Consider the following 12292-nt stretch of genomic DNA (forward strand, 5'->3'; position numbering starts at 1 on the left):
CCACAACGGCGGGAGCGCGACGAGCGTCGTCAACGTCTGATTCTTCCTATCCTGCGGAATCGTCGTCCCGCACTTCGACTGGCGACGATACAACAGCCAGCTGTTCACATGCGTGGATCTATGTAACAATGCGTGGCATTAGATGCGCTGTCAAAACACAGCTCAGCCACTGTTTTCTACACTTTCTCATCGATGGATTGGAACTAGGTTAGGTTAGGTTAGGGTTAAGTTCAGACTGAACGTTAATCACCTGTGCGTGATGCGTAACTGACAGCAGATACGACGATCCTACGTGATTGACTGCATCCATTGCACACCCGACTCGATGTAACGACCGAGCGCGACTGAACAACGTCTGGACAGCGCACCAGTTTGCACTCGTTGTTTCGTATCAGTGGTTAACAGCAAACGATGAAGGGGAGCGTAGCCAAGGCCTGCAATGTCGCGAGTCCGGACTTGTGCGCATGCGTGTCACATCGATGACGTATCCAATAACATGCACGATGCACATTCCATTTGTGCGAGATGTTTTGGCGGGTTGGTGACATAGAGGTTAAGTCAAGTAGAAGACGCGCGAGCAGGTAGGTAAGTTAATATCATTTCTTGCAATATATATATATATATATATATAAATCACGGTAAACATGGATTCCGATATTTTAAAAGAGACTATTACAAATAAGAAATTAGAAATTTTAATAATTTATGGCTGAAACTATTTTTAAGGGATAGTTGGCTCTTCATCCCATGAAGATGAAATTTTGTGCAATGTACGCAAAGACCATTATGTATCAAACCATTATCTGGGCCAAGATCTATGAATTATGTCTATTAAGGTCTGTGGCTGACGTAGATTCAATTCCATCAACCTTCTTAAAAGTTGATTAAAACTTAATTTGAGATTAAGTCTTTGAAGATAGTTTAAATTCAGATTTTTTAAGACTTAATCGACGCTAGTGAAATCGAGTAGTAAAAAGTGAAGTAGCCTCGCTACCTGTATGTCACTACGCAGGCGCGTCAAACACTATTTGAAAAGATCTATGTTCTCTCTGCTGCATCTTAGTATTTTCAATAGATTTTTTCGACTTTTCTTTTCACCTTTCCTATATTAAATCTAAGTTATTTATATATATTTTTTTTTATATGTCTATATTCTTTCTCCTTGTTTTAAGTAGAGAAAAATTGATTTTAAGACGAAGAAATCGAGACGATCCTATTTGCGCGCACTGATTGGCCATGTCATTTTCGATTCGAGATATCGATTTAAAGCGTTGTAATTCAAAGAGCAAAGTGACGTATCTTGACGTGCATAAAGTTATATTATTTTTGCATAAATTATAGTGTACCGTAAGGCGGTTTGTATATTTTTACATTGTCGAACAACTTTGGATATAGCTGAGTTCCAATGATGGCATTCATCGAGTTGGTGAGTAAAAGCTTGCTTTTAGTCTGCTTCAATTTAATTAGTCTTCCTGCCAGTGCTTCTTTTAATCTTAATTTAGTGGATCTCTTTCGCAATCATGACGAATAAGACTATTGCGTTGATAGATTGAATAATATCGCTCCTCTATAATTAATTTCATTTTGTTCTGATTATATGGCTTCAAGTGGATTTAAAAGGGAGCCAAGCTGCGATGAGTATTATATCAATTTCTATTATGTATTTTAAGGTTTCTCTTGAAAGGATTCATTCTTGTGATGAGAAAAAGTTACATTATAAATACTTTAAACGTGGCATAATATATTTCCTTGTGAATTTACGAATACTTCGAAACTTACGTTACGATGTATTCTTGAAGAAAATAAGTTAGGATATTACGTGCAAAAGTAAGATTAACGTAATAAAAATATTCATGCTTTGTATCATATCGGAGTTCTTTATCTCTGCTTTCAATTCTGTTTAAAATGCTGTGTATTCCTAACGAGAAAAAAAACGTCGTAGTCATGAGAGGATTGCGGTTCACTGAGAAGACAAATATAATTTCTTAACGCGAGTGTTCGGGATTATAATAGGATAAAATTTATGGAGAGAGTAAAAACTTTTTATAAATTTGTAGTTTATAAATAGTTAGATCTACTTTAATGTATGTGTATGTTTTTTGTGTTACAGCTTAGAATACATTTTTTTTTATAATGTAAACGTAATCTCTCATAAAAATAACGAAACTTTCTAAAGACGCCATATGTTAATATTGGATACAAGAAATCCGATTTAAATTTTGTAACTTCGCTAAAATTGCTGAGACTTCCGCACTCCTATAAATTCGACAGATGCAAATTCGTTTTCCTTTGAAATAAGAACTTGCAATAATAAAATTATTGGTTGGATTAATGAAATTAATAATAATAAATTTATAAGAATAAAATCTAATATATATTAATACTTACTGCAGTATTAATATGTTTTATTTAGAAGAGACACAGATATGGAAAGTAACGCAATGGATTTCGGGAAAAAATTTTAAATCAGTCTTTAATCTAGAAAAATAGAATTGTACAAGTTTTCAAAAGGAACCTCTATCAGTATTTTTTGACCCACCTATTTTTATTGTTATATTATCAAAGTAACATACAGAATAATAATATGTTGTTACCATGGAAAAAGAATTGCATGATTTCTCTGTTTTGGGGTAAACGTTTTCAAAATTTTAATAGGCCTGTTCTTTTTCGCTGCACTACTGCACTAGTGCAATAAGTTAAAGTGAGAAACATATATGAAAATATACACATATATGTGTCTCGCTTTAACTTATTGCACCAGTTCAGCAGTGCAGCGAAAAAGAACAGGCCTAATGTATTGAAATACACTGAAATACGAATACACCTTCATCGAAATACATCAAATGTCTGCTGCCCAGCTATTAATTGTTGCTTCGGAATTAAGCATCGCTGTTGGTTCCAATTTCAAAGTTAACATACACGCGAGTATTCAAATATGATATGTTTATTCTATACGTTCCTAGAAAATATGTGACAGCTTTTGCAACTCCATGCGAACAATATATTTTGTTTTAATATTTACGCATTCTAATCGGCAGAATTTAGTTAAGATGCTACCCGATGAATAAACATAAGATTTACGCTGTTGTGCGATCAACGCCGAATTTTCTGAAGAAGAAACACTTCGCTTTCACGGTAAAATCTTCGTTGTGCAAAATGCAACGAAACTGTCAACGCTAATGGCAGCAGCTAATGATTGAAAAGTAGAAATCAGAATAAAACGAACGTGAAGGTACACCGATATAATGTGTACACATCATCTGTCCACATGGAAAGATTAATCTCGCGATGTATATTGACGTTACTGCGCGTTCAATGTTTGCAGATGGATACAGATATATCGAGCGACGGATACAATGCAATACAGATGCAACGTAGCGAGAGCGACTGTGTGCCATAACATAACATCGATCCGTCGAGAACCGGACGAAAGACATCCCAGTTCTTGCGAGGGAACGCGTACCATCGAATTTTTCATCACATCTGTCGCTTTTCTCCGGTTCTTATTCAGGCTCGGAGGAGATTTGCGTCGAAATGCGGGCCTGGAAAATCTCGTCGCGAAATCGGACTTTGGCAAGGGAGAGGCATGTTGCGAAATACGGATAGTAAACACGGGAGAGAAGATGTGGACACGTCGAAGTGGAACGAAGCTCGCCAGGCCAACGGAGAGCTGGGGATAGGCGCACTCTGGAGCAAGTCGTTGCGCTACGCGGCAGCCTCCTCCGAGGGTGAGAATCGAATGGCGCTGATTCCACGGGGGTTGCGCGCGCGTTGTCGCGATATCGGCGGTGGCTGCGCGTTGACACGGCGCGCGTTCTCCCTGCGCGTCGGCGGCGCATATTACCGTATCGTACCCTCGCGATACGGAGGAGAGAACGAGCGAAGAGTGTGCGTCCTGCCGCGCGCGCCAACCGCCTACAGGGCGAGAAAGCGCGCAGCCGAGAGAACCGCGCGAGCCCGAGCTCGGTCTACGTGGTCGCGACATAGGCGCAGTCTGTCCCACCTCGTCGTTGCGACTGCTTCTTCTTACTCCGGCGATCTGTGCGCGAATATCGGCCTCGAACGGCATCTACGTTCACCGTGCTTAAGCAAACACAAGCTCGGCTCACAAAAACAACTCACCAGAAGACGTTGAAGTACGTCGCCGTGGGTGTTCTCTCACGTGCGGGTAACGAGTGATTCTCGCTCCTCGGATTTGCGACGAGTGCATTGCGGGCAATCTTTCTTCATCCGTCATCCGATTCAACGAATACAGCGTCGCTGATCAGTAGCGCGTCGCGATCGACTCTGGGATCACCTGGGTCGTCGACCCGTGATCTCCTACCTGTCTCTCTGTCGTAGTGTCGCGCGTCTGTCGAGTAGAGAGCGTCCCATCGTGTCTGCAGCACACTCTCTTGTTGCGTCGTGTCTCGTGATCTTTCCTCGGCCAAAATACTCCGCTAGAACCCATCAAAGTCCTCAACTGCGAGTGCTACTGCAGTATCCTGATCTACCCGTCGGTGAGTCATCACCGTCGGTTTACAAGCGAATACTCGTCGTCTACCTTCCACGCTCCGTCAGCTGCCAGCATGGTGGACCAAGAGCAACAGCAACAGGACACGGTGCCGAGTGTGGTCGAGTTGAACGTGGGCGGCGTCTTCTACACCACCGCCTTGACGACGCTGACTCGCGAGAGCGACTCGCACCTGGCGTCACTCTTCACCGGCAAGTCCACCGTGGAGAAGGACGCCAAGGGCAAGTACTTCCTGGATCGCGACGGTGTGCTGTTCCGCTACGTGTTGGATTTCCTGCGTAACCAGGCGCTGGTATTACCCGAGGGTTTCCGCGAGCGCGAGAGACTGAAGCAGGAAGCTAGCTTCTACGGCTTACCCGGCCTGGAGCGGGCTATTTTGGAGAACACCGAGTCCGGCGGCGGGCAAACTGGTGGTGCGGTCGGCAAACGCACACCGGGATACATCACCATCGGCTATCGAGGTAGCTTCGCCTTCGGTCGCGAGGGTCTGGCCGACGTCAAGTTCCGGAAGCTCTCGAGGATCCTCGTGTGCGGCCGCGTGGCACTCTGTCGGGACGTGTTCGGCGAGACGCTAAATGAGAGTCGCGATCCTGACCACGGCATGTCTGATCGTTATACGTCGCGCTTCTTCCTCAAGCACAGCATCATCGAGCAGGCCTTCGACATGCTGCAGGAACAGGGCTTCCGGCTGGCAGGTAGCTGCGGTTCCGGCACCGCTGGCGGCAATTCCGAGCAGCTGAAACCCGGCGTGGACTCCGAGGAAAATCGTTGGAATCACTACAACGAGTTCGTCTTTGTGCGTGACTAAGGTCGCTAACGCGGTTGCAGCCCCTTCTCACTGCGACTGAGATGCATTCGGTTCATCAATCAATCAATCGTCGTTGGCGGCTCGCACATTGTAAACGTGCAGGATGGCGATCGTAGCCGCCGCGGCAGGAAGACTTCTTCGGGTATACTCGGGAGGCTGAGGCGGAAACGGAAATGTTTGCGGGGACACGCGTGTCTAACACGTGGGCGCATAACGCGCGATAAACGTGAGACTCTCTTGTTGATATAGCGTACGCCGGATACATAATAAGGTCGATTTACGAGTCCAGATTTAACGGAGATCACACGGGTCATACAAAAGCGTCGAATGGTAGCTTAGCGAAGTTCCTAGTTTATTTCTTTTCCCGTGAGAAATTCTCCCACAGGGCTATCAGTGTTGTCACGCCGGTGTAACGCCGAGACGAGGCGAGACGGACAAGGCCGGCACATTACCGCGCCACAAAACATCATGTCCGAGAATAACGAACAACCGTCGGTCTTCTGAAACATTGAGTTGCCGAGATACTTTGACTTTAATTGATTCTTACGTCGGAATGAAGAAAGAGAGAGAGAGAGAGAGAGAACGAACGAGCTGAAAGACACGACGAGGACTGATTTTCCTGGACCATTGTCTTTTGATGAAACGCTCACGCGGAACACTGACTACGTTCATAACGAGGAATTGAGGCTTCACGTTCAATGTTCAGCCATGAAAACGTCAAGTTTGCTACACGACTACACTGGACCTTTGAATGCTGCCCGCTGGTGTCATGGGACAAGGTGCAACGTGCGACGGAGTCGACACCGGAGTGTAACAGCCCGAAGGTGTTTGTTCTAAAGCAGAGACAACTCGTAATTGTACATCCTTCAAGTGTAACTAGATGTTCAGATGTATATGAGCTTGATTCATAATTATACCAGTAGAATCCGAGGTTCCTTTGAAAACATGGTATGTTAATATCTCGCGCGACGGAAACGCACCGATTGACATGAGATTCTCTCATTTTCGCAAAGTCCGATTCGTTCCGATACGCTGCCGGAGGGCTGTCGCGAGGGAAGGTCGTCTTATTAAAGAGCAGTCTCGCGTAAATTCAACAGACGGAGAAAGCTAATGCGGGGCGTTTCTCATCGGTATAACGCTCGTAGAAACGCGGGATAAGACTGCCACGGGAAACGCGCAGAAAGAAAAGCGGATCGGGGCGAAGCTGACTTGATGTTGAAATATCTGCGAACGGACGCGACTTGGTCACTTAAAGAGACGACAGTGTCAGATGCATCGGTGATAAGCGCTACCGGGAGCGACGGGCAAGAAAATATAAGGAAGTTACTCAAGACGGATTTGACACAGATGAGAGTTTTTCTCATTAGCGTCTGGACGCGAGAGGAAGTTTAAAAAACAAACCATGAAAAAGTACCACGATCGATAGAGTAATGAAATCGTCGCTCAAGGGAAATTTCCGGCGCAACTCCGTCGAGTAGTCAATGTCAGTAAATGGTCAGACCCCTCCCGAGTAATCACGGTTGATCGCTGGTCGAGTTAGCAGTTAACAACATACTACAATCGGGCGATTTCTTTAAGCGGACTTACGCGAAGAAACAACAGGGAGGAAAGAAAACGGCGAACCTAAAGGTCCGGTAAATTGTTGTTTCCGGATAAATTCGGCTTAAACAGACGACTAGCTCCGTTCCCGACAGGGAGAGAGGCTTGTAGAGTGCGTGTGCTTACAAGTTGACACGATGTTAAACGCGCTATTCAAACGACGGGACGCCAGACACGTCTCTCTCCCCCTCTCTGTCTCTCGTCTAATGATTCTTCGTCAGCTTCTTAAAGCACCAAGTATAGTCACCGCGCTTCTCCCCTTTCGTTTGAAATTCTCTTTCCTGTAAAGTGGCACGAACATAAATGTGGCAGGCAATTTGTAGCTTTCGATCCGTTGAGTCGCGCAGACATCGAAGTACGAAGAGAGCGAAGTGTCCTCGGGAATTTACAGTGAATCCCGCGTCGTAAGGTGCGGAAAAAGTGTGCTCGTAGAGTCGCAAACAGGAGTAAGATTCGGTTACTTTTCCCACTCAAAAAAATGGTCTTACATTATGTAGCGAAAAATATCTAGATACGAGAAATTAGCTATAATGGATAAATGAGCAAACATTGCGATATCGCACATGTTTTGTATTTAATCAATATAGATGACAGAGACGGAATTTATATCTGACCTATTTGTGAAATTTAGTAAGAAAGTCTCTCTGTGGCGCTCATCAGATTAAGGTCAGATTCATAATTGATAACGGGACCTAAATTCGCAGATATTGCTAGAATGCTGCTGCTATAAACTCTATGTATCGCAGACAATTTTCTAGCTGATGCCAAAAACGATAAATTTTATTTTTTGAATGTCCTGCTCGAGTATCCTTGTGTGATTTCTTCTGAAATATGCTTGATAACAATGATAGAGTATGAAATGTCGAAGGGAAGAGTTCGAGCGGGAAAGAAGTGAGCACTTTTATTAGTCGTAACAATTTTCAGGTTTTCAGAAGTACTTGAATTTCAAATAAATATAGCAATTTCTTCGGCAGCCCTTTTCGCCGTTCCGTAAAATGATCCGAAGTGCTGATAATACGTTTTTACTGTAGACACGCTCTAATTGTTACGAGTCGTGCGAGACACGCGACATGTCGTTTGCGCACGTACGTTTTGATTTACAGCAAATTATTTGCGTGCTGAAAGCGACGAAAGAATTCATCGCGATGATAATCTCGTCGCAACAGGTTATCGTGTAAAACGGATTGCGTTCCGCGATCGCTTGAGAGAGCGCCGACGGCACCGAGCAGCGAAGAAGATATCGAGTGTCATGCTGGTTTTTTGTTGTCGCGATATACAATGTCGAAGACATTGTCTTAAGGTCCGAAGCGATAAATCTTGTGGCAGTGTTTCTCACATCGTAACGACACCAATATCTATTGCCGCGGTGATCGATGAATGCATAACATTGCGATAATTATAGAGCCCGCTGAAATTTCATCGCATTTGATTTTCGCAGTCAGCGCGGCTAAAATTATGCATCGCGAAAGATTCATCGCGAATTCGAAGCGACACGGACGCGACTTGATATTCGCTCTTTATAATTATGACACACGCTGCGGTCGACCAGAAACGATTCCCGTGCGATAATGCGTATCATTGCCGTTATTGTTAGTGCGCGATACGCTGTTCGATGAACGATGCATCTGCGTCGCCGCGATAGATTGATTTATAATGACGTTACGTACGGGTTGTCGTGCGAGTTATGCGTGTCAGCGCGAGGCGTTATACCTAATCGAGAGAACGGTGGTGAACGTGATGTCCCGATATGCCCAATTTTAGAAAATTTAATTCATCCATGACGTGCTTTCTGTCCGCGCCGAGATGAAACGTTCTCCGCGATCAAAGTATTTCGCGAGCGGCACTGGTTGCCATGAAGGTCGAAGGGTTGTGTTGGGTGAAAAGAAATCTATTGTTTCGTAGGACGAGTCGAGCGAACGACGTTCTCGATCTTTCTTTTCTCGAGTTTTGCGAAAGACCACGCGTGAGATCAGTTTTCAGACGATGATTCGCGACTGATCGCGACTGACGACGAGATCGCGCCGTGCAATACGTTCAATCCTGCTGGTCGGAGGATTTTGCATCGATCGTAATATCGGGCATGATAACCGTTGCGCGATTACTTCATTAATAAATCGCGCTCGCGACGCCTACTTCCATTTAATCTGTACAAAATAAAGACATTCAGGTAAATCAAACTTGTAAGATAGTAGACAGACGTTGCAGGATTAATATAAGGAAATCTCACGTAGCGACTATGAAATACGATTTACTTTTACGACCGCACGAGTGAAACTTTAGTCCTCTTTCCAACTGCACATATCATTCGGAAATTCGTTTCTTATGTATCATCTTGTGCATTATTTAACACACTTACAGCGTACGCATGTGTTGACCGGCGTTTTACAGAATTTCTCGACTCACCGCGAGTATTGTAATTCTATATTATAATTTGATTTTCGTGGACACGACCGACACAGTGACACGTAAAAATATTGGGCCCAAAGCAAGCATTCATTGCGACGCGCAGAGCGCGTTAGTTAGTTATTCATTATTGACGTCTCATTTCGACATTAGTCTTCGTTGTCGCGCTAGAATCAACGATCGACTTCAGACTATATTATATTGTCAGATAGAACTAAACTGTATTTTCTGATTCCTATATTGATTTCTAAGATACTGCGAGCGATTTTCAGATGCAGCGCAAGGACATGTGAGCGCGTTAGTGATAAAACTCTAAAAATGTTATTCCGCAATATCGTTTCGTTCAGTTCAAATATATTGATATAATCATCTTGGCTCCTCTCAAACAAGCGTCACATGCTCTTGCATTTGTACAGGAGTCGCATAAAAGATAGTACACAAGATACATTTTCGTCGAGAACCTTAGAGAATAAGTTGTCTTCCTATATCCGGGTACGCGTAAGATCGTTTATTTATTCGCGTCGAAATGTCTTTTCCCGGCGTATTATGCGTGCGTGGAAAATTTCGAGATTAGAATCCGTGATATAGAGGCTCTATTCGTAGATTAGAAGCAGTATTATACAACCCGTCGCGAAGTGGGCGAGTCTCGGACGAGCGAATTTGGCAGAACTCAAAAGTCCTTGCGAGTCCTGTCAAATTTCGTCAGAATTCGAATTTCCTTGAAATCGGTCGAGGCTTCGGTCTTTTCTTCAGTCTTTGCTTAGCGTTATGAAGTTTGGTAAATGGATGAAATACTTCACCGAATAGCATTCGGTTCAATGAGAATCTCAGTTTAGCTCCTTAACGCTTGGCGTCCCATGGAATTCGAATTTCTCGAAGCCCGATTGAATTTCTGCGTAATCCATTTTTAATTGAATATTGCCCCTCGCGTGAGCTCTTTTCTTTGAAGCGAAGCTCCCGCAAATTCCACCAAAGTTTAGAGCTTGACACTCGAGATTCTAAGTTTTATTTGTAAGATATAATAGGGAATATACAGAGGTGACTGTAGAAAAGAAATAGTCGACCACGATCGGATCATTTTTCAAACTATATCTACACTGGAAGACATCTTTGTGCTACTCGTAATCCACCTATTTGCGATGACGGGGTAATTTGTCTGAGAGTTTCTTTTCATCCAAAATTAGAAGAAGAAGGGATATCTTGACCAATTTGAAGATATAAAATACTCTTTATGTGCGCATTCTTCTCTAACATTTACCGGGTGGACTATAAAAGATTTTTTTTGCGGTGCAACGCATAATGGTCTTGACGTTCGTTGAGAAATGGTCCGAGCGACAAATCGCGACGCACGAATCGTGGAAGCATTCGATTCCCGTATTCGAGACTCGGAACCCACTTATTGAGGAAAAATTCAACGAGTAGAATCAGAATGGTGTTAGGTAGCGTGTAAGATTGTGGCGATATGGAATTATTGTACATGTATATACGTACACCTAAGTGAAGGAAAGAAAAATAAAAGAACGAGACGACATAAAAGACGAGAGAATGATCTTGCTTATGACGATCCTTGACCCACGTCTTTCATGAGTTTTCGAAATCTCCGAAATCCTCGTGCTGTTAGATCCTTCTCACCGCTTTTCCCCTTGGATTTTGGCCAGCTGTGTCGGGGTAAAATTACGCGCGATATACGAATTGTAAATGTCACGAGGGGTAAATCACGGTTGAATTTATGTATCTCGGCCAACAAAATCTACCTTCGCGAGTAAACATCTTCTCGCGGCGAGCACACGCTCGCTCGTGCTTTTAAGTTAGTTCTTTAACGGTTCTTTAAAAAGCCACGGACAGTACATTCACGAAATGTAATTTAAAAAAAGAAAATAGGAAAAAGGAGATAGAAGGGTCTCCTTTCTAGTATATTCGAGGCTTATCAAAATCCGACAGAGCACTGTCGCGAACGTTTCCCTTTAAGACTTCTATTACGAGGCGAGATAACGATGTTATCCCGCAGACTGACTTTCGCACCATATTTTAATCTTTAGTAAATAATTTTCGCTGTGACGCCGCGCTTATGTATCGAGTTATACGCGCGGAGGTTAATTCACGGGACGACGGTGAAAATTAGTTACCTGAGATTAAAACCTTGGGCGGAAAAACTGTGGTAATAGAATTACCTCTCGGTAGTTAAAAGGATTAAGCTGTAATCAGCGGCAACGCCACACGACCTATATATTATTCTGACGTGACGGAGACTTAAGTTGTAATCGAATTTTACAGAATTCATTCTGAGTCTTACGTTTTGGCGACGCGGATTAACATCCAAAGTGTAGTCGTTTCTCTCAAACTCCGTCTCGCCACCGAGAACGCGAATATTTCTGAACTTCCAAAGACGTTCCGTGGTAGAGATAATAATGATAGTATTCGTCGAAAAAAATACGGGATTGTAAAATTCCCATTAATTCTGGTGGGAGAAGATCACTTAAACGTCGGGAGAAGATCACGAAGAGTACGATGCGACGTTGTAACACGTATCGTCGAATTAATCGCAACAAGCGGCGGGATGGCGTGCCGTTTCAAACGAGGGAAGGAAGAAACGATTCTCCTTGCACGATAGTTTCTCCGTAGAGAAGGAGATTGCGCGTTAACGAACGGTGTCGGAAAGTGGTGGATGCAAACTTGATTGCCCGTTTGAATGAACTGTCGCACTTACACGGGCGCAGGGACGTCAGTTCGTTGCATGTAGCGGAACAGCGCAGGGGAGCAATCTGTTGCTGAGTTTCATTCGTCAACGAGAGAAGCAGAGGGAGATAGAACCAAAGACAGAGAGAGGAAGAAATGAGGAGAGAGAAACGAGAAAAAAGAAGAGTCATCAACGAGACGTAAGTAAAATCGAGGTCGAGTTTCTTCACGACGACGACTCCGTCGTCGTGTCGTTGAAAACTCGAATAGCGCAACGTTGTTTATCTTTGTTT

General features: G+C 43.8%; 1 protein-coding gene across 1 annotated transcript; it reads left to right on the top strand.

The window, feature by feature from the left end:
- Positions 1-4537: 4537 nt before the first annotated feature.
- Positions 4538-5412, top strand: LOC116847042 (BTB/POZ domain-containing protein KCTD16). The gene has a single exon (XM_032821614.1). The coding sequence runs from the start codon at positions 4569-4571 to the stop codon at positions 5319-5321; it is 753 nt and encodes a 250-aa protein (XP_032677505.1). The 5' UTR covers positions 4538-4568; the 3' UTR covers positions 5322-5412.
- Positions 5413-12292: the final 6880 nt, after the last annotated feature.

This window comes from Odontomachus brunneus, unplaced genomic scaffold (genome assembly GCF_010583005.1).
Source record: "Odontomachus brunneus isolate Ranch 3 - 2012 unplaced genomic scaffold, Obru_v1 Obru_scaffold_073, whole genome shotgun sequence".
Lineage (NCBI taxonomy): Eukaryota > Metazoa > Arthropoda > Insecta > Hymenoptera > Formicidae > Odontomachus > Odontomachus brunneus.

Coding starts and splice junctions, on each gene's coding strand:
- LOC116847042 (XM_032821614.1), top strand. CDS start 4,569: ATGGTGGACCAAGAGCAACAGCAACAGGACACGGTGCCGAGTGTGGTC.